This window comes from Bufo bufo, chromosome 2, assembly GCF_905171765.1.
Source record: "Bufo bufo chromosome 2, aBufBuf1.1, whole genome shotgun sequence".
Taxonomy (NCBI): domain Eukaryota; kingdom Metazoa; phylum Chordata; class Amphibia; order Anura; family Bufonidae; genus Bufo; species Bufo bufo.
In genome coordinates, this window is record NC_053390.1 from 804,584,405 (window position 1) to 804,607,665 (window position 23,261).

The following is a 23,261-nucleotide window of genomic DNA, read 5'->3' on the forward strand; positions in this document are numbered from 1 at the left end:
TGGTAAGGTTCTCTCTTCCATACCCTCGGGGAAAAGCCCAGGCCCTGATGGTTTTACCATCTCTTACTACAAAACCTTTAAGCAGACCCTAATTCCCCATTTTAATACCTTATGTAACTACTTACTCGAAGGAGGTTCTCTCCCTCCCCAATCGCTTTCAGCCCATATTACGGTAATTCACAAGGAAAATAAGGACCCCCTAAATTGCGGGAGTTACCGCCCTATCTCGCTTCTAAATACAGATGTGAAGTGGTGGGCCAAAATGTTGGCTCAACGAATTCAGTCGGTTCTCCCTGGCATTATCAACGAGGAGCAGGTGGGGTTCGTCTCTGGCAGACAGGGGAGTGAGAATACGGTCCGTGTCATACAATTGATCACGCATGCTCGTCAGCATTCAATACCTTTAGCTCTTCTCAGTACAGACGCAGAGAAGGCCTTTGACAGGATCAGTTGGCAATTTATGTCTCGGGCACTGTCGAAGTTTGGCCTTCCGGACCAGTTCATCCAATCCATTTTCTGACTTTATTCGCTCCCCTCTGCCAGAATACGGATTAATGGAACACTCTCTCCAGCTTTTCCCATTACTAATGGGACGAGGCAGGGTTGCCCACTCTCACCTGCCCTCTTTGTTATTGTCATGGAGACCCTGCTGGCCAGGATCAGGCAAGATCCGGACATTAAGGGGATCACCTTGGGGTCGCATACCCATCTAACGGCCGCTTTTGCAGACGACCTTTTGGTCATAACGTCCAACCCTCTAACCTCTTTCCCCAGACTTCAAGCCCTTTTTGAAGAATATGGAGCGGTCTCAAATTTTAAGATCAACTATACTAAGTCACAGGCCCTGAATATTTCTTGCCCATCCGCTACTGTAGACACGCTTAAAGGTTCCGCTGCTTTTTCGTGGGCCACTAAGTCAATCCCTTTTCTAGGTACACATATCTCAGCAAAACCAGAAGATCTTTTCGTGTTAAATTATGTACCTCTTCTGAAATCCATTAGATCACACTTACACTCTCTAAAACTTCCGTTTATCTCTTGGATTGGGCGGAAAAACTTCATTAAAGCTTTTATTGTCCCCAGACTGCTGTACCTCATCCAAACACTCCCTATCTGGCTACCCTATTCCTTCTTTGTGGAGGTCCGCAGGGTCATCTCAACCTTTGTTTGGTCTGGTGGGTCCCCTAGATTGGCTTATGCCACTCTCACTCGGGAGAGGAGATTGGGAGGCTTCGGCCTACCCGACATCTACCTTTACTACAAAGCATCGATGCTGAACAGAGCTTTGAGCCTCATCTCTTGGCGCCCTCTCGGCCTTGTCTCCCGACTGGAGTGTGATTTGCTTTCATATAGGGACAAGTTAGTTCTATGGGGCTTACGCAAATGTACTGCTAATAATAAGTTTACCTCGCCTTTATGGAAGGGTCTGTTACTGGAATGGACCAAACTATATGGGTCCTCGACCCTTAGGTTCCCAAGCTTGGGTCTCCCCTTAGATCTGCTGCAGGCATATGTTCACCCTACCACCTCTGATGTAACAGGAATTTGGGCTATACTATCTAACTTTAAACTGAAAGACATCATAACTGTATCAGGTGCCTTAAATTGGAGTAAAATATATGAAATCCCGAGGGTTCAAGGAGCCTCTTTCCTGGCGCTTATGGCTTTTAGGAAAGATTTGGCGCTTTTGGAATCTTTTCCCAGACCTACGGTAGATCCCTCTTGGTTAGAGGGGAAAATCTCTAACGCCCTTCGCCCCAAGAAACCTCTCTCCACATTCTACAGGAAGCTACTCTCCTCCGCACCTCCAGATCTGTGGTTCCTTGTAGCCTGGGAGAAGGAGCTGTCCCTGTCCCTGTCAGAACCTGAAAAAGCGTTCATCCTCACACACTCACATGGTTTCAACCGTTGTATTAAAATCCAGGCAAACTCTTATAAATTACTTACAAGATGGTATAAGACACCGGAATTCCTTCACAAGCTCAATCCCGCTATCCCAAACGGTTGCTGGAGGTGTGGAGGAGACATTGGCTCTTTATCTCATATTTGGTGGAGCTGCGAGAAAATAAAACCGTTTTGGGTTGAAGTAGAAGCAGCTATAAACAGGATATGTAATAGCCAGATTACCTTAGATGCAAAACTCCTGCTGCTTTGGTGTCCAAATGGCACGCTTACCCCCTCAAAGTATAATCTACAAACCATGCTTATTACAGCAGCTCGACTGCTGATCCCTCTATTATGGAAAAATGAATCAGCTCCCTCGTTCTTGATGTGGACGGAAAAAATTGACCAACTATATCGGTTTGAAGAATTAGCCCACTGGGAAAATCACTCTAGAGCAGTTTTTGTCAAACTATGGTCTCCTTGGAAGCTATATCGCAAATTCTAGGCTTAGATATGTCTTGACTTAAGATTTTGATTGACATCCAACGCTCCCCCTCCCCTCTCTCCCCCAACCCACCTTCCTTTGTCTTGTTATAGCCCCCCCCATCAGATATTTGTTTACATATGTCACTTTATTATCTGAAGTCGTGTATGCAATCATCTTGAATATATTGTGTTTGCTGACTATGCACTTATCCAGCTGCGTCTGGACACAAGATGTATGACTTCCTACATGACTGTGTATTTTTCTCAAATAAAAAGAAATTTGATAAAGAATATAACTACTATAATACTGCCTCCTATGTACAAGAATATAACTACTATAATACCGCTCCTATATACAAGACTATAACTATTATAATACTAGCTCCTATGTACAAGAATATAACTACTATAATACTGCTCCTATGTACAAGAATATAACTACTATAATACTGCTTCTATGTACAAGAATATATCTATAATACTGCCTCCTATGTACAAGAATATAACTACTATAATACTGCCTCCTATGTACAAGAATATAACTACTATAATACTGCTCCTATGTACAAGAATATAACTACTATAATACTGCCTCCTATGTACAATAATATAACTACTATAATACTGCCTCCTATGTACAATAATATAACTACTATAATACTGCCTCCTATGTACAAGAATATAACTACTATAATACTGCTCCTATGTACAAGAATATAACTACTATAATACTGCCTCCTATGTACAAGAATATAACTACTATAATACTGCTCCTATGTACAATAATATAACTACTATAATACTGCTCCTATGTACAAGAATATAACTACTATAATACTGCTCCTATGTACAAGAATATATCTATAATACTGCCTCCTATGTACAAGAATATAACTACTATAATATAGTACTGCCCCTATGTACAAGAATATAACTACTATAATACTGCTTCTATGTACAAGAATATATCTATAATACTGCCTCCTATGTACAAGAATATAACTACTATAATACTGCTCCTATGTACAAGAATATAACTACTATAATACTACCTCCTATGTACAATAATATAACTACTATAATACTGCCTCCTATGTACAAGAATATGACTACTACTGTATAATACTGCTCCTATGTACAAGAGTATAACTACTATAATACTGCTCCTATGTACAAGAATATAACTACTATAATACTGCCTCCTATGTACAAGAATATAACTACTATAATACTGCTCCTATGTACAAGAATATAACTACTATAATACTGCTCCTATGTACAAGAATATAACTAGTATAATACTGCTCCTATGTACAAGAATATAACTACTATAATACTGCTCCTATGTACAAGAATATAACTACTATAATACTGCTCCTATGTACAAGAATATAACTACTATAATACTGTTCCCTATGTACAAGAATATAACTACTATAATACTGCTCCTATGTACAAGAATATAACTACTATAATACTGCTCCTATGTACAAGAATATAACTACTATAATACTGCTCCTATGTACAAGAATATAACTACTATAATACTGCTTTTATGTACAAGGATATAACTACTATAATACTGCTCCTATGTACAAGAATATAACTACTATAATACTGCTCCTATGTACAAGGATATAACTACTATAATACTGCCTCCTATGTACAAGAATATAACTACTATAATACTGCTCCTATGTACAAGAATATAACTACTATAATACTGTCTCCTATATACAGGAATATAACTACTATAATACTGCCTCCTATGTACAAGAATATAACTACTATAATACTGCTCCTATGTACAAGGATATAACTACTATAATACTGCCTCCTATGTACAAGAATATAACTACTATAATACTGCTCCTATGTACAAGAATATAACTACTATAATACTGTCTCCTATATACAGGAATATAACTACTATAATACTGCCTCCTATGTACAAGAATATAACTACTATAATACTGCTCCTATGTACAAGGATATAACTACTATAATACCGACACCAGACTCATAGGCAATTAGCACAATTCTTTATTTCTGTGTATATAAAAGACTTAGCAGGGAATGAAGTTTAACTTTGTTCATGATGTCAGGGGGACAGAGGTGATGACATCAGCGGGGGTTCCGCTCGGCTGTGGCTGATTTATTTTCTATACCACTGTAAAATGAGAAGTTATTACAATATGGATAATATTATTCGGGCCCCTGGGGCATGGATGAAAAGCTCGCTGGAGACAGATAAATCTCCGCTTCTCTGACATAAACCCACATTGAGCAGCTGTCCTCCAGGCAGGAACCACACACAGGGCCGGCAGGACGCACAATGCGATACCCCGGTGCTACGGGGCCAACTGTGTCAGCCAAGTCCTAGCAGGGCCCGAGAGAGCAAAACAGACTCGAGCTGTAAAAGAAAAACTGCTTTTCTTGCCCACAGCAACCAATCACAGCGCAGCTTACATTTTTAAAGGCCGGAACATGAAATGAAAGCTGTGCCGTGATTGGTTGATACAAGCAGCAAAGAAGTTTTTTTATTGGACGGTGTCATAAACCGCCCCCAAATGTCAAGCTGTTACAAAACATGACTAGTACATGACTGTTCTAGGACCGGGGACCTGGCACCATCACATCAGGTCACCCCCCCGTCCATCATATTTATTGGACGCATCAAAGTTTCTTGAGGGGACCGCCCTTTAAGTAGCATATATTATTGTTATATTATAAAGATGTAGCAGTGAGGAATTTGTCATTTGAAGGAATTTTCCATATACTTTCCATACAGGTGGTGTCTAGAAAGGGCCCCTGAACGCTGTGCCCTTTTCATGAGGTGTCATGCCCTTTCAGAGTAGATCTGGGCGCAGGGGCTGTATCTAGGGATGCCAAATGACGCAGCACCCTGCCACCACCTACGGGAGGAAGCGGCTCTCCTTGAGCTGTCCGGGAGCGTTGACAGCTCTTCTGGGGGTCCGGGAGGTCTCCCCTTTTTTTCCGGGAGCATGGTGTTCCAAGATATCACAATCAGATGTGCAGATGACACCTTTGCAAATTGCCAAATGACAAAATCAGCTCTGCTACATCTGTAGCAATCTGTCACACTAGAGGCCTATGTGAAGCGGACAGCTGGAGGCCTCTTCCCCCGGCTCTTCCATTCATTAGCTCTTGTGCAGCAAGTGCTGTTTACAAGCCTGACATTCTCATCCACATGCTAATTGCATTCATTAAAGTGATAAGCACGGGGCCCTGGCATCTGCACAATGCACTCAGGTCATGTCCTGACAAAGCACAGGGGCCCTAGTGAACGACGGCTACAGGAGCAGCGGGCGATATCCATCACTCATATGTATGCAAACCAAGAAGATGGGGCAGGAATGGTTCACCCTTTCCTGAATCTCCCTGGCATCAAAGGGTTGATAACTGGGAATAATAGAAGGCCTAAGAGAGACGGAATGGAGGGGCCCCGGACATTAAGGAGCGGTACACATGGCAATACTTGCATTGCCTGCTGACCTTTAGGTGACCCTCACTGGGCTAGAAAGGTTTCCTGCCCGGTGATGGTAAGGCTATTCTTAGCCCGTGATTTTGGAGGGAAAAGTTTTCCCGCTTCTAGTCAGGATCACTGGGCAGAAGTTTGATTCTGCCTGGTGACTTCCATTTGATTGGTCAGATTGATTGACCTATTGTGACCCAGGGTTCAGGGGTAGGGTTACCCGGACCCTGGTAACAATGGTCTGATTGGTGGAAGGGGACGGTAAATGGGCTATAAGTGTCCGTGCTCCGTGGGCCGGGTTGCCTTTCGTTTGCACCTGCCCGTGGAGCCGGATGCTTTGCGCCCCCCCTCCCCGCCCACCCCTATTTTGTTGAATGTTGGCCACGGTTCTAAGGAGGGTGGTTTCGATAGTCATCCTGTGATGGGACGGACTCTGATGTATGGTTATGGTTTGGTTGAGTCAGAGTTTATGACTAGGCTCATAATTTGTACCATATTTTTCGCCCTATAAGACGCACCCCCCCCCCCCCTAAGGTGCGTCTTATGGGGCGAATACTGCCATTTACACTGATACATCGCCGACCGCGATGCTGCACAGTGCGGCCAGCGGTGTATCAACAGGGAGGGAGCCGGCATCTGGTGTTGTAATGGCAGCGGGGCCCAATGCAGTCACTGTATTCTATTACACCGGGCCCTGCTCACTGTAGTATTAATAGGTAACGTGCAGGCATGGGCGCTGTTTTATACTATAGTAATCCTCTGCAGCATAGAGAAATCCATGTAGTACGGTACTCACTTCAAACACCTGGCCCTGCCTACTATATTGGCCTGCCTTTTGTCAATTTGGACCTGTCTACAACATGGGGCCATTTTTATTTTTTATTTTTTTCCCAGGCCACTTTACGTTCCCAGTCCACCCCTGATTCCATCCCTTATCTCAGCCTGCTTTATTAATCAGATTTTTGCAAGAAGTGTCACTAGGAAATGAGTGAAATATAATTCCATGCTGAATTTAAATTACCAAAAACGAAGAATGGCATTTAGTCTTACTATTTATTCACCACACCATCCCAACGTGGAATGTGACAAAGCAATTCAGTATGCAGACATTTCATTATACACTCATTATCCATAATGATGCTTACATACAGTTCTGTTCAAAATAATAGCAGTCAGACATCACTAATCTGATCAATCACTGTTTTTGGTAGTAATGATATTTCTACATGCCAAATAATTTACCAGCAGGTTTAGTAGAGTAATAGAAATCCAACAGACCCAACAGTCATGACATGCATGCTGCTGATTCTGTGTAATTGAATCACTAATTGAAAGGGACATGTTCAAAATAACAGCAGTGTGTAGTTCAATGAGTGAGGTCATTCATTCTTTGAAAAACAGGTGCCAATTATTGCCCTTATTTAAGGAAGGAAGGCAGCGAATGTTGTACATGCTGGTTACAGTGCATTTCTCTCTGAAATTCTGAGTAAAGTGGGTCGTTCCAGACATTGTTCAGAAGAACAGCGTACCTTGATTAAAAAGTTGATTGGAGAGGGGAAAGCATATAAAGAAGTGCAGAAAATCATAGGCTGCTCAGCTAAAATGATCACAAATGCTTTAAAATGGCAACCAAAACCTGAAAGACGTAGAAGAAAGCGAAAAACTGCCATTCGAATGGATAGAAGAATAGCCAAAATGGCGAGGACTCCGCCAACAATCAGCTCCAGGAAGATGAAAGAAGGTCTGAAGTTACCTGTGAGTCCTGTTACAATGAGAAGACACCTATGTGAAGCCGAGCGATCTGCAAGAAGCCCCCGCAAAGTCCCACTGTTGGAAAAAAGACTTGTGCTGAAGAGGTTACAATTTGCCAAAGAGCACATTGACCGGTCTAAAGAGACATTCTGTGGACTGATGAAAGTAAGATTGTTCTTTTTGGGTCTAGTGTCCGGAGACAGTTTGTCAGACGACCTCCAAACACTGAATTCCAGCCACAGTACAAGGTGAAGACAGTGAAGCATGGTGGACCAGCATCATGATATGGGGATGTTCTCATACTACGGTGTTGGGCCTATTTATCGCAGACCAGGGATCATGGATCAGTCTGAACACATCAGAATACTTGAAGAGGTCAGGCTGCCTTATGCTGAAGAGGAAATGCCCTTGAAATGAGTGCTCCAACAAGACAACGACCCCAAACACACCAGTAAACGGGCAACATCTTGGTTCCAGACCAACAAGACTGACGTTATGGAGTGGTCAGCCCAATCCCCGGATCTTAATCCAATAGAAAACTTGTGGGGTGACATCAAAAATGCAGTTTCTTAAGCAAAACCAAGAAATAGAGAAGAACTGTGGAATGTAGACCAATCCTCCTGGGCTGGAATACACAGGGGCCAGAAGGTGGTGACTCCGAGCAACACAGACGTCCAGCAGTTCTCAGAAACAGCGGTTATACAACTAAATATTAGTGAAGGGATTCAAAGGAAAGCAAAATCTTCAAACATTTCTCAGTTTATATAGTGAATGTTTGAGTTTGTAAAGAAGAATACAAACACTGCTATTTTTTTTGAACAGTCTAATATTCACTTTTCTTCAATTTTTTAGAGGAACAACACTAATTTTATATATTTTTCTTCATGTTTTGATTTGGAATAGAATGTGTAGTGTTCCCAATGCATTTGTGTGTATGGAAATAAAAGCTATTAGAAGGATTTTGAGCTTTATTCACATTTTTAAACACACTGCTATTATTTTGAACACAACTGTACATCTGTAAATCTGATTAATAAAGCTACAAGGCACAGCACTTCCTGGTCTCTGCAGGCGACTTTCACATCTACGTTGTGAATTCCGGCAGAGAACAGCCTGCCAAAGTCTTCAGGATCCGACGCTGCCAGATACAAACGGACTGCCTGCTGTCCCCAAAAAGTACAATGGGTTTCGGCAGAGATCCGTACGCTGTTTCGGCAGACAAGTGGAGAGTTTGCCAGAACAGTGTGCTAGAGTAAAACTAGCCCAAACAACACATAGTTGGACTGGCACTGTGTTGAGAGGAAAGGAGGGGGAAACAACAGTGGCACTGTGCCATCCATTATCTCATCCCGCTTTATTAATCAGAACATTGTACGAACTGTTAAAGGGAAACTAAAGCCAGAATCCAAAGAAAAAATAAACTACCAACAAAACGTACTATAATCTCCTCACGTGTCTTTGTTGTTTGCTCTTGTTTTGTCAGATATCACAATAGCAGATGATGAAAACTAAACTATAAAAGCAGTCCACTGTTCTCTCTGGCTGCAGCCATGACTTCTCTCCATCCCTCTCTGATGCCAGTGCACGTGAGGCAGAACATTGAGCAGGAGGAGGCTGGGCTTAGCCTGGATACATTTAGTCTACATAGTGAGCATGGCCATTTTGTTGGAAGGAATCTTCTAGTTTCTAATAATACAAAATAGAGTACCAAAATATAGTACCAGCTTTAGTAGTACATACATAGTACCAGCCATAGTGCCAATAGTACCAGCTCAAGTATATACATAGTACCAGCCATAGTGCCAATAGTACCAGCTCTAGTATATAAATAGTGTCAGCGATAGTACCAGCTCTAGTATATACATAGTACCAGCCATAGTGCCAATAGTACCAGCTCAAGTATATACATAGTACCAGCCATAGTGCCAATAGTACCAGCTCTAGTATATAAATAGTGTCAGCGATAGTACCAGCTCTAGTATATACATAGTACCAGCCATAGTGCCAATAGTACCAGCTCAAGTATATACATAGTACCAGCCATAGTGCCAATAGTACCAGCTCTAGTATATAAATAGTGTCAGCCATAGTACCAGCTCTAGTATATACATAGTACCAGCCATAGTGCCAATAGTACCAGCTCAAGTATATACATAGTACCAGCCATAGTGCCAATAGTACCAGCTCTAGTATATAAATAGTGTCAGCGATAGTACCAGCTCTAGTATATACATAGTACCAGCCATAGTGCCAATAGTACCAGCTCAAGTATATACATAGTACCAGCCATAGTGCCAATAGTACCAGCTCTAGTATATAAATAGTGTCAGCCATAGTACCAGCTCTAGTATATACATAGTACCAGCCATAGTGCCAATAGTACCAGCTCAAGTATATACATAGTACCAGCCATAGTGCCAATAGTACCAGCTCTAGTATATAAATAGTGTCAGCCATAGTACCAGCTCTAGTATATACATAGTACCAGCCATAGTGCCAATAGTACCAGCTCAAGTATATACATAGTACCAGCCATAGTGCCAATAGTACCAGCTCTAGTATATAAATAGTGTCAGCGATAGTACCAGCTCTAGTATATACATAGTACCAGCCATAGTGCCAATAGTACCAGCTCAAGTATATACATAGTACCAGCCATAGTGCCAATAGTACCAGCTCTAGTATAAAAATAGTGTCAGCCATAGTACCAGCTCTAGTATATACATAGTACCAGCCATAGTGCCAATAGTACCAGCTCAAGTATATACATAGTACCCGCCATAGTGCCAATAGTACCAGCTCAAGTATATACATAGTACTAGCCATAGTGGCAATAGTACCAGCTCTAGTATATAAATAGTGTCAGCCATAGTACCAGCTCAAGTATATACATAGTACCAGCCATAGTGCCAATAGTACTAGCTCTAGTATAAAAATAGTGTCAGCCATAGTACCAGCTCTAGTATATACATAGTACCAGACATAGTGCCAATAGTACCAGCTCTAGTATATAAATAGTGTCAGCCATAGTACCAGCTCTAGTATATACATAGTACCAGCCATAGTGCCAATAGTATCAGCTCAAGTATATACATAGTACCAGCCATTATACGAATAGTACCAGCTCAAGTATATACAAAGTACCAGCCATAGTGACAATAGTACCAGCTCTAGTATATAAATAGTGTCAGCCATAGTACCAGCTCTAGTATCTAAATAGTGTCAGCCATAGTACCAATAGTACCAGCTCAAGTATATACATAGTACCAGCCATAGTGCCAATAGTACCAGCTCTAGTATATACATAGTACCAGCCATAGTGCCAATAGTACCAGCTGTAGTATATACATAGTACCAGCCATAGTGCCAATAGTACCAGCTCTAGTATATACATAGTACCAGCCATAGTGCCAATAGTACCAGCTCTAGTATATACATAGCACCAGCCATAGTGCCAATAGTACCAGCTGTAGTATATACATAGTACCAGCCATAGTGCCAATAGTACCAGCTGTAGTATATACATAGTACCAGCCATAGTGACAATAGTACCAGCTGTAGTATATACATAGTACCAGCCATAGTACCAATAGTACCAGCTCAAGTATATACATAGTACCAATAGTACCAGCTCTAGTATATACATAGTACCAGCCATAGTACCAGCTCTAGTATATACATAGTACCAGCCATAGTGCCAATAGTACCAGCTCTAGTATATACATAGTACCAGCCATAGTGCCAATAGTACCAGCTCTAGTATATACATAGTACCAGCCATAGTGACAATAGTACCAGCTGTAGTATATACATGGTACCAGCCATAGGGCCAATAGTACCAGCTGTAGTATATACATGGTACCAGCCACAGTACATACAGCTGAATAGCTTATCTCCCCAGTTATGCAGTGATAATTCCTCCCTTCACTGATAATTCTGCAGATTTGCCTTTCAGCAGCTTTGGAAAGCTGGGTACCATGTGGAGGTATGCTGGAGATCACTATGCATATATAGTATATAATATGTATACTCACTGTCGTCATGATATTATATTTATGGATATAGTATATACCAAATGTGGCCTCCATTACATCTCGGCTGAGGTTGTTACCCAGCTTTCCCAGACTGCTGAATTCCAAATTTTCCAAGTTATGTCTTGATAAATCCCATCGTACCGTTGGACCAACTTGACGCTCAGGGTTCTGGAAAAGCTGGGTGACAACACTGTGCAGCTGCATTGGTGACAACAGATTATGCTGCCCTGGTGTCCTATCACAGATTCACACACTATATCAGGGCGGCATCATGTGTATTTTATAGAACAATATGCCCCATCACCATCTGTAGAGATTGTTACCCAGCTTTCCCAGACTGCAGAATGCCAGATCAGCTTATTTATGAACTGGTAAATCAGGAGCCTGGAAAAGCTGAGTAAGAAGCCCAGTGACAAATTCTCTATACTGTAGCATATCAGCGGCGTTGCTAGGGTCTCAAAAGATCCGGGGCCCAAGCACCAATGCATATGGCCCAATTCTCTAAATTGAACAACCGCACCCCCCCCCCCCCACCCCCCCCGCCAAACACTAGCACTGAAGACATTTTCCTGTACCCGCTATACAGCAGCACATACCTCTCACATCCATTGCCTCCCAGGTGACGTCTCCTCTGATGTAGATCTTCTCTTCTAATCATCTTCTCCATTCGGTCCGGAGACTTCTCTCAGCCGCCTCGTCTCTACAGAGTGTGACACACAGACATCTTAGCTTCCTTACTTTTCTGCACCCCCAAATACTATGCTGAAGAAAAATGAGTGCCCCCCATAGTAATAGTGCTCCTCATAGTCCCACCAATAGTAATTCCCTTCTAGAATGCTCTCATTAGTAATACTGCCCCCTACTGGACCCAACTGTGATAATGCTCCACAAGAATGCCCCCATTATCAGTCTCTCCTATAGAGCCCCCAGTAGTAATAAGAACGCCTAATGTCTCCTGGATTTATAATACACCCACAGTGCCCCCTGTAGTTTTATCGCCCCCTACTGTTATAATGCTTGCTCTGAAGCCCTCCCAGTATTTATAATGCCGCGTGCAGTGCCCCCTGTAGTTATATTCCTCCGTTTAGTGTCCTCAGAAATTATAATTCCTCAGCCCCTCCACCATACAGTCCCATGTAAATAACACTATTTCCCTCCCTCCGCCATAGAGTGCCATGTAAATACCATCACACCATCTCTCCAGCCCCCTCCAATATACAGTCCCATGTAAATAATATCCCTCTCTATCTACAGCCCCCTCCAAAATACAGTCCCATGTAAATAACATCACACCATTTCTCCTGCCCCTTCCAACATACAGTCCCATGTAAATAAAATCACCCCTCCCCAGCCACCTCCAACATGCAGTCCCATGTAAATAACATTACCCCTTAACATTCAACCCCATGTAAATAATATAAATCCCTCCCACAGCTGCCTTCAACATACAGTCCCATGTAAATAACATCACCCTACCCCAGCCACTTCCAAATTTCAGTCCCATGTAATTAACATCACTCCACCTCACTGTCCCATGTAAATAACTCCCTTCAGCCCTAACATAAAGTACCAGTTAAATAACTACAAGTCCCAGCATTGCTCTGCCTCTCCCTTCACTTACCTCTCCTCATGTAGCAGACCTCACCACAGCCTCTTCCCAGGACGTCTCTTCAATGCTGAGCCGTCCTCTCCTGCACTGGTCACATGATAGTGACATCATCGCAGGTCCTTTTCAGCTACTGAATTTAGAACTGATCACATGACATGTGAGGTCATCACAGGTCCTTCAGCTCTTGCAGTCCATTAGATTCAATTGTATTGCTGTCCTGAGGACGGCAATACAGTTGTATCTATCTGGCAGGCAGGACATTCGGGGCCTGGGACAAAACATCAGGGGAATGTTTTGACCTAGCAACGCCCCTGGCATAGCTAGAAAGATTTGTCATTCAGGGTCCCAGGAAAGCTGGGTAAAATACTTCATGATGATAATGCCTGTAAGGCTAGTTTCACACTAGCGTTTACCACCTCCGGCAGGGAGCAGCCTGCTGTAGATTTCTGAATCCGGCACTGCCGGAAGCTACCAGATCACCGTCTGGCCCCATTGACTATCGTGGGGAGCGGCAGAGATCTGGCTGCAACTTGCCAAACATGCCGAGAATCAGCCAGACGGAAACCGTTCCGGTTCAAAAACAGGCCGATCTGGCATTCTACTGGCCGGCGGGTGTCAGGTAACGCTCATCACTGCCGGATCCAGACATCCTCGGCAGGAGGAGATGGTAAACGCTAGTGTCAAACTAGCCTAAAACGCTGCGGGATATGTTGGCACTAAGTGAGTAAAATAAATAAGCTCTATGGACCTGCTTAATAATACAGTAAGTCTACCGAAATAAATCAGAGCCCATCTCTAGCCGAAGATGGAGAAGCAGGAACATCTGTTTTACTGCTTTCTGCTCCTGTTTTTCAGATGTCCATGAAGAAAAGACTAAAGACAAATGTTCCTGAGCAGGTTATGCTTCTTTTTTTTCCTTCTTTTTCAGGGTTTAGTGTCCATTTAAGTGCAAATGAGCGAAATATAATTATATGCTGAATTTTAATTACCAGATAAAAAGAAAGGCATTTAGTCTTAATATTTACTCACCACACCATCCCAACCAGGAATGTGGCCACCCAATCCAGTATGCAGACAGATACTTCATTATTCACAGGGGTGCACCACCAATGAGGCCAGGTCAGGCAGCACCAGGTAGGGGTAGGAGGGAGGGGGTAGCCGAAGGGCCATGAGCTGAAGGGAAGGGTTTAGGTTTAGTGTTGAGCGAACTTCTGTTTTAAGTTCGGCGTCTAAAGTTCGGCTTCCGGTTAGCGGAGAATTCCGATATGGATTCCGAATTCCGTTGTGGTCCGTGGTAGCGGAATCAATAATTAGCCATTATTGATTCCGCTACCACGGACCACAACGGAATTCGGAATCCATATCGGGATTCTCCGCTAACCGGAAGCCGAACTTTAGCCGCCGAACTTAAAACAGAAGTTCGCTCAACACTATTTAGGTTAAGAAATTGGCATTGGGGAGAGGGAGGGGGGGGGGACGCTGTTTCAGTTTTCGCCTCAGGCAGCAGGAAGGCTAGGTGCACCCCTGATTATACACACATCCATAACGATGACTACAAACATTTTTAGAAAAATCTGATTAATAAAGCTACAAGACACAGCACTTCCCAGTTTCTTAACCAGCAGATCTAGGCTGGGACAGTGCCGAGGAGAGGAGGGGGAATCGTGCACTACGCTATCCTTTATCTCAGCATGCTTTATTCATCAGATTTTTGTAAGAAGTAGAAATGAGTGATGTCATACTAGGCTGAATTTTAATTAACAAAAAGAATGAGTGGCATTTAATCTTAATATTTATACAGTACATAACGCCAACCTGGAAGATGCTCAGCTAATCCCGTAATATGCAGATCCCTCATTATATGCACATCCATAATGATGCTATTAATTAAAAAACAGTCTGTGACCTGATATGCTAATAGGGTACAGCTACGTTAGGGGGTGTAGGTGTACTTTAAGTAAAGCTGTACTCAGTATCTCTTCAAACACGGTACACTGACATTGAGTCTCAAATGTCCCATTAAACTGGAACAGGTACTAAAAATAGTCAAAAAACACAACAGAAATCATAATTACACATCTAATAAAAGCTTAAAATCCAATCCCGCATTGCCTCATGTGTGATGCATGTCCTATTTATATGGCTCAGAGTACCAATCAAGGATAAAGATGCTAATACATTCAAAATTATGTCTATGTCATGAGAAAAGAACAAAAAGTACAATAACAAAAATAGCGTAAAGTAGATGTGTTTACACTGTGCTCAAGACAACTGTACAGGTGACACATCGGTGAATAAAGAAGAGAACAGATGATATAATACTGGACAAACCATTAGACTTGTGACACCCAAGCGGTTTGATTTAGGGCTAAACCTAAGAGTGTTAAACTGGCGGTCCCTCTGTATTCACCATTTAAAGGGCTTCTGTCGCCCCACTAAACTCATATTTTTTTTTTTTTGTTGGGTACTTATAATCCCTATCCTGCGATATATCTATACATTATGTTATTAATAATTTTCGTTCAGTAGATATGTCAAAAATTTTACTTTTATGATATGCTAATTACCTGTCTACCAGCAAGTAGGGCGTCTACTTGCTGGTAGCAGCCGCAAAAAACCGCCCCCTCCTCCTGTTGATTGACAGGGCCAGCCGCGATCTCCTCCTCCGACCGGCCCTGTCAGCATTTCAAAAATCGCGCGCCTGTGTTGATTCGGCGCGGGCGCTCTGAGATAAGGAGGCTTGGCTCCTCAGCACTCCCTCAATGCGCCTGCACCGATGACATCACCGAAAGAGAAGACGTCATCGGCGCAGGCGCACTGAGGGAGTGCTGAGGAGGCGAGCCTCCTTATCTCAGAGCGCCCGCGCCGAATCAACACAGGCGCGCGATTTTTGAAATGCTGACAGGGCCGGTCGGAGGAGGAGATCGCGGCTGGCCCTGTCAATCACCAGGAGGAGGGGGCGGTTTTCTGCGGCTGCTACCAGCAAGTAGACGCCCTACTTGCTGGTAGACAGGTAATTAGCATATTATAAAAGTACGTTTTTTGACATATCTACTGAACGAAAATGATTAATAACAATGTATAGATATATGGCAGGATAGGGATTATAAGTACACACAAAAAATATATATGAGTTTAGTGGGGTGACAGAAGCCCTTTAAGCCCTATGCAGTCATCTGGTCTTTACTGAAATGCAGCCATCAGGCCGCTCCCTTTAGGAACAGTCCCAGTGGTTGATTCCTGACCCAAGTACTAGGGCAACAAACCACTGAATATCATGGACAACCACTAAATACTAGGAAATTGGGCAAAAAAAAACAAAACACTAGCACCAGGGACTAGAGCAGGCATCCTCAAACTGCGGCCCTCCAGATGTTGCAAAACTACAACTCCCAGCATGCCCGAACAGCCTACAGGTAGCAGCCTACAGCAGGGCATTGTGGGAGTTGTAGTTTTACAACAGCTGGAGGGCCGCAGTTTGAGGATGCCTGGACTAGAGCAACAAAGCACTGGAAACCAGGGACTGGAGCAAAAAACCACTAAATACCAGGGACTGGAGCAATAAACCACTAATCATTTGAAACCAGAAACGTGGCCAAAACACTTCTGAACACCAGAGATTGGGACTACACACCAATTAATGTCAGGGACTGGAGCATCAAATATTAAAGGGAACCTGTCACCGGGATTTGATGTATAGAGCTGAGGACATGGGTTGCTAGATCGCCGCTAGCGCATCCGCAATACCCAGTCCCCATAGCTCTGTGTGCTTTTATTGTGTAAAAAACCCGATTTGATAGATATGCAAATTACCCTGAGATGAGTCCTGTCCCTGAGATGAGTCCAGCGTTTAGGTGCCCCACATCCTCAGAATCACCTCCTTACTCCCCGATGTCAGAAAGCCAGAGCGCCGTAATCTCGCGATGCGCGAGCTAGCGCATGCGCAGTGAACTGATAGTGTTCCTTCCCTGTGCAGGCATCAGCCTCAAGGAAGGAACTGCGCATGCGCTAGCTCGCGCATGGCAAGATTACGGCGCTCTGGTTTTATGACGTCGGGGAGCAAGGAGGAGATTCTGAGGATGCGGGACGGTGCTGGGCTCCTAAACGCTGGACTCATCTCAGGGACAGGACTCATCTCAGGTTAATTTGCATATGGATCAAATAGGTTTTTTTTACACAATAAAAGCACACAGAGCTATGGGGACTGGGTATTGCGAATGTGATAGCGGCCATCTAGCAACCCATGTCCTCGGCTCTATACACAAAATCCCGGTGACAGGTTCCCTTTAAGTCATCATAAACTAGAGCTGCTCTAAAGGAGTCAGGACGTTCAGGTCTTTCCAAGAGAGAAGCAGAAACACCAGTTATGGGCTTGCCATGTGGACATGCCCTTTAACCCCTTCCCGACCAGCGCCGTAATAGTACGGCGCTGGCCGGGTCTTTAAAGATAGCGCCCGCTCCTGAGCGCTGCGGGCGCCATAGCCGCCTGCTTCTTATAGCAAACACCCGCGGCTCATGTCCGCAAGCGGAAGTAATGCTGATCGCGGACATTTAACCTCTCAGATGCAGCGGTCAATCCTGACCACGGCATCTAAGAACACTGAAAACCAAAAGCGCGAGCTTTGTGAATGACAGGAGGCTGCTGCATAGTATTTCCTATGGATCCCTTGCCTGTAATAGGGCTCCATAGGAAACAAGCAATTTTCTCATAGACTCCAATGCTAGTGTATTGGAGTCTATGAGAATAGAAATCTAATGATTGCATGTTATAGTTCTCTATGGGAACTATAAAAAAGTGTAACATTTTCGCAAAATAATTTTTTTAAATTTTTTTAAAAAAAATACACATCATGAGTGTGTCGATGTGGGAAAACAGCCATAACATAAAATTATAAAAATATATTCCCCATACGGCAAACAGCAAAACGGAAAAAAGCGTCCAAATGGCCAATTCGCCGTTTTTGGTCGCTTAATTTTTTAGACCAAAAATTTATATACACACCCCAGAAAGGTATCAATGAAAAGTTCAGATCACCCCGCAAAAAATGAGCCCCCACACAGCTCCGTACACATAATTACAAAAAAGTTATAGGGGTCGAAATATGGCGACAAAAAAATAAAACTTTCAAATTTTTTTATCACTATCAAAACGCAAGAAAAACTATACATATAAGGTATCGCCGGATTCGTACTGACCTGTAGAATAAACGTAACCGGTCAGTTTTATCTTACATCGAACGTCCTAAATAAAAAAATAAAAAACGTAAAACTGTGGTGGAATTGCTTTTTTTTTTGCTATTTCACCCCATTTGGAATTTTTTTCCCGCTTCCCACTACATCATATGCAATACTAAATGGTGGCGTTGGAAAGTACAACTTGTCTCGCAGAAATCAGGCCCTCATATGGCTATGTGAACAGACAAATAAAAAAAGTTATAACTCTGGGAAGGCGGGGAGCGCAAAACAAAAACGCAAAAAAAAACAAAAAAAAAACTCCGGGGGTGAAAGGGTTAAGGATGGAGTTAGTACAGATGCTCCAAGCTTCCAGATGACCCAGGCACATGCCACTAGATCTGTGAGTCTTCCCTGAGGCTGCCTGTGCATTAGGCCTCATGCACACAACAGTTTTTGCGGCTCGGATTCACTTTAATGGGGCCGCAAAAGATGCGGACAGCACTCCGTGTGCTGTCCGCATCCGTTGCTCCGTTCCAAGGCCACACAAAAAAATATAGCATGTCTTATTCCTGTCCGTTTTGCGGACAAGAATAGGCATGTCTACAATGGGCCGCCCGTTCCGTTCCGCAAATTGCGGAAGGCACACGGGCGGCTTCCGTTTTTTACGGATCCGCGGTTTGCGGATCGCAAAAAACGGAACGGTCGTGTGCATGAGGCCTTACACTGGCTAAGTTCTTCAGAGACCCTCGGAGCTATTGTCTTCTGTTATTCTTATGGCTGACCAATGGGAAAAGATTGCAAAAAGTGACCCAATGGGCACCATTTTGTGACACCCGTCCAGGCTGTGACTCCCCTTTACCCTCCGGGCAAAACTGATGCCAAAAAAAAATGGTCTTTCTTGCTTTGTTGCCTGGCAGCCAATCAGAGCTCAGCTTTCATTTTTAAAACTGCTCTGGTAAAATGAAAGCTGCGCTGTGATTGGTTGCTATGGGCAACCAAGAGAGTTTTACCTATTTAGACAGTTTGGATATATCTGCTATGTGTTATGTCTAGGGCAGAGGGGGTGGAGCATAGCAGAGGGATTCCTTGTGTCATACTCCGCCCCCTTCCACTAGACATAACACAGTAGAGTGTTCCTTTAAGGAATTTTCTACTTTATTCTGTAAAGTGTCCCATGAAGCACATAGTTATGTCTGCCCAGTCGGAGGGGCGGAGCTGACGACTGTTTTTGTGTCACAAGATAACCTGTGTACATACGGCTGGAAGGCAGGCATGTACAGTAAGTGGCTGCCGCTGCTCAGTAGGAGTCAGGTTATCTCAGGAAGTTCCCTGTTGGTAAATTCTGGTGAAAAGCATTCAGCAAGCAGAGGATGAAAGTGGGGGGGGGGGGGGGTGAAGAATCCCCCCACCCCCGCCCCCGCGGGGGATCCGCAGTACTAATTACCCTGTCCATGGACTGGCTGAACATAAACATGTCTTCAACTTACTAATATTTCAATACTTCACCCTTTTCAAGATCTCTGCTTGCTGTCAGAAAAACCAGAAACATTCTTGCTTACCTCTTGAGGCTGAAAAATTGTACAGAGCCTCACAGCTGAGGGTTTGTTACTCTTGCATCCAGTCTAGGCAACCGTCTGGACTCCAGAACCGATGGCATTTTTATCTGGCCTGATACACTGCGACAAACTCAGAGCAGGATAGATGTCGTTCAGGCTGGATTGAAATGTGACAAACCCCCCATCCGGAGGCAAACCGGGAAGGTTTCTATTCATTGACAGCAAGCAGTGACGTTGACAATGGCGTGAGATTGAAACACAAGGTAAAATAGAGAGAGTCTGCTCGGTGCGGCTGCGTGGCTCTGTGTACAGGGAGGCTCTGGATGAACAGTCAAACAAGGCTGAAATGGCTGATAACGGGGAGCAATAGACAGCACGGGAAATGGACGGGAGACTGCCGAGACCGCGAATATCCTGAGAGGGTCACGTCTCGCAAACCACATAGTGTGTATGGGGGATGATATGGATCAGGCAGTTGGATTTCAACATGCCCAACCCTTTTAGGACGCATGCATGCTCAGCTGAGCAAAGCATGCATGTGTACGGAGGAACAAGTGAGATTGCAACCTGCTGCGTAATCCAAACAGGTTCAGCTCTGCTACATCTGTATACGTTATTCCACCTCTATCCCCGCAAAGACTTCCCTAGCGCCGTACAGCGCAATGCCCAGTGTCAGTGCCGTCATGGGATACCATAGAAGTCAATGGAGATGCTGTAGAACACCGTCCAGGGGAACTCTGAGTAAAACTTCCCAGAAGCAGCAGACTCATGTGTCAGCGTCATCATGCAACTTTAACAAATGGGAAATACCGCCGAGGTGCAACTAAGTAAAAAAAAAATGGTGTATCTCAAGGCATTCCTATATGGCCTGTGCCACATGGCAACGTCTGCAGCGCGCCCTGGTGCAGGGGGTGGCAGGACTGGATGCTGGGTGCCACACTGCCACTTTTACGTGACTTGTTTCATCCAACTTTATTGAAATGAAAACAGTAGCCGATGCCCCATGTCATGCAGCCACTATGGTCGTAACCCATACCTATGCAGATTGCTATGGGCCCTCCAAACCAGAGTAGGCCGGGGGCCCCTCAAAGTGCTGTCCCCCCAGGCCTTACGCACTCCACACTTGAAGGGGGTTTTCAGTTGTATGAACATAACCCTTGATGAAAAACTTTTAACATACAGTACTTTGTTTCGTTTGCTCGCCGTTATCACATCTCTGCTTGCTGTCAGTGAGTGAACACATTCCAGATTGCGGATCCTTTTTTTTTTTTTTTTTTACGGATCGTGGTCTGCCTTTTGGACATGTTATACCTTTTTGTAGAACAGACATATGGATGCCGGAAGGTACACGGATCATCCATGTGCTTTCTGCATCCGCCAAAAAATACGGAATATCGACCCATTGATGTAAAAAAAAATGCAGGCAACCCACGGACCGCGTCCGTATTTTGTGATCTGCAAACTGCAAAAATGATACCGTTGCGTGCATGAGGACTTAGGGTAGGGGTCAACATGGAGTGCGCAACAGTGCGCCCAAAATCATACGGGCATTAACAACGCAGTGAAAACTGCGCCAGCGTGCTACCCGCCCTCCCGTTGGCGCCGTCTTCCGCCGCCTGTACTGATAACAAGCCGTCAGCTGTGTCGGCACGGCCAGGTCTTTTTAAGCCGCTCCATCTAAATACAACATGTTCCCATTCGCTAACAGCAAGCGGAGATCTTATCGAAGGTGAAAAAAATGTAGTCAACGCTTTCAGAGAAAACCGTAAATCCCCTTTAAGCGGCTTGCCGCACAATGTGAACAAGGCCGACAACAGAAGGCGTAATATTACAGCACTGAGCATTATAACACCCCGGAGCGTACCAACTGTCAAGCAGGGGGAACCGGTTTCTCCGCAGTACATTTTTCTGTCATTTTTTCACAACATATGTGCACGAGGGCGCTGACATCGCCCCCTGGCTGCCTCAGGACGACTGCTTTTGTGTATTTCCCCTCGGTCTGCCAATGGCCAGCATTTCCAGAGTGCACACCCCCCCCTTTCTTCCCTATGAATCCTGCAAGTCTGCATTCACCTTCAGCAAGCTGCACATGGGAGCAAAGACAAATACAAACAGCACAGGGCCGGGGGAAATGCAGGAAAACGACACCCTGCAAAGCTGGGATTTAAGGGGGTCATTACCACCTTAACTATGCAAAGGGGGAAATTACCATATATTGCTTTATAGGGAGGGGGTATATGAAGTAGATGCCACAAAGCGGCATGGAAAATTACAGCAATGCATGCAAAGGCGCTGCGGGCATCATGGGGGGGGGGGGGGGGGGGGCACGGAGAAGCCTAAGAACCAAAATTGGACTGAATCACCATTCAAAGTTCTAGCGGATGCAATGCAGATAAAACAGTTGGATCTCGCCATCCGCTGCGTCTACCGCAATGCAATGCACCCTAGTACGTGGCACATAGACCATCGTAGGGCTTAAGCCTTTCGACTGTATCGACTCCCCAGAAATAACGGGGGTGACGGTGCCCGTCGGTCGGTATTGCATGAGGGTATCATTATTAAAATGGCATATGAGCCGGTGATGTGGACTCACCCAGGGAAGAGGCAGATGTAAGGTCCAGAGGTTGATCCTTATAGCGAATCCCAATGCTGCGGTTGGGCACTGCGATGGGTTCTGGCATAGAACGGGCAAGGTCCTGATGCCCCGGGCTCCCACTCACCACTGGTTGGCTGGTAAGAGAAAAATGATCATTTGTCTGGCAGGATTTCTTTCCTTTGCACGTAGCAGAAGAGAGGGAGCTGAGAGGTTTCCTCCCTCCCCTGCCAATCATCCCCTGCCTGTCTGTATACAGAGGGAGGGCCGGTGGGCCGGGCCTGGGCAGGGGCAGGGAGAGGAGGGGAGCACATGGGGAGAGAGAGATGCAAGATGGAGAAAGACAGACAGAGGGAGGGAGGCGAGAGAGAGAGGACGCAGGCAAAGAGAGGCCAGACACAAAGGAAGAGGATGAAACGCATTAGAATTCCACTATGGACGTGGCCCCATCACAAGTCCTGACGAATAGTAAAACCGCAACCTAATAAAACCTAAGTATTCAGCTTTCCGCCTCGCTGAGTCTGAGAAAGCTGGGTGACAGTCCCTGCAAGAGAATTGGGACACACTAACCTTAGTTTATATAAGGTGGTCCTACTAGAAAAAAGAAATAGTGATATAAAACCCACAATAATCATCTGATAGACACATGGCCCAATACTCAACCACACGTCCGGTG

The 23,261-nt window shown here is 44.3% G+C and overlaps 1 protein-coding gene across 2 annotated transcripts in view; it reads right to left on the minus strand.

Annotated features, from left to right (window-relative positions):
- RNF24 (ring finger protein 24) overlaps positions 1-22,812 on the minus strand; it is a 96,497-nt gene extending 73,685 nt beyond the window's left edge. For both annotated transcript variants that reach the window (XM_040419316.1, XM_040419315.1), the window contains exon 1: positions 22,586-22,812. Coding sequence is in view for 1 of the 2 variants with exons in the window: in XM_040419315.1 (XP_040275249.1) it covers positions 22,586-22,673 (88 nt within the window). In the remaining variant the exon portion in view is untranslated. The remainder of the gene's footprint in view (positions 1-22,585) is intronic.
- Positions 22,813-23,261: the final 449 nt, after the last annotated feature.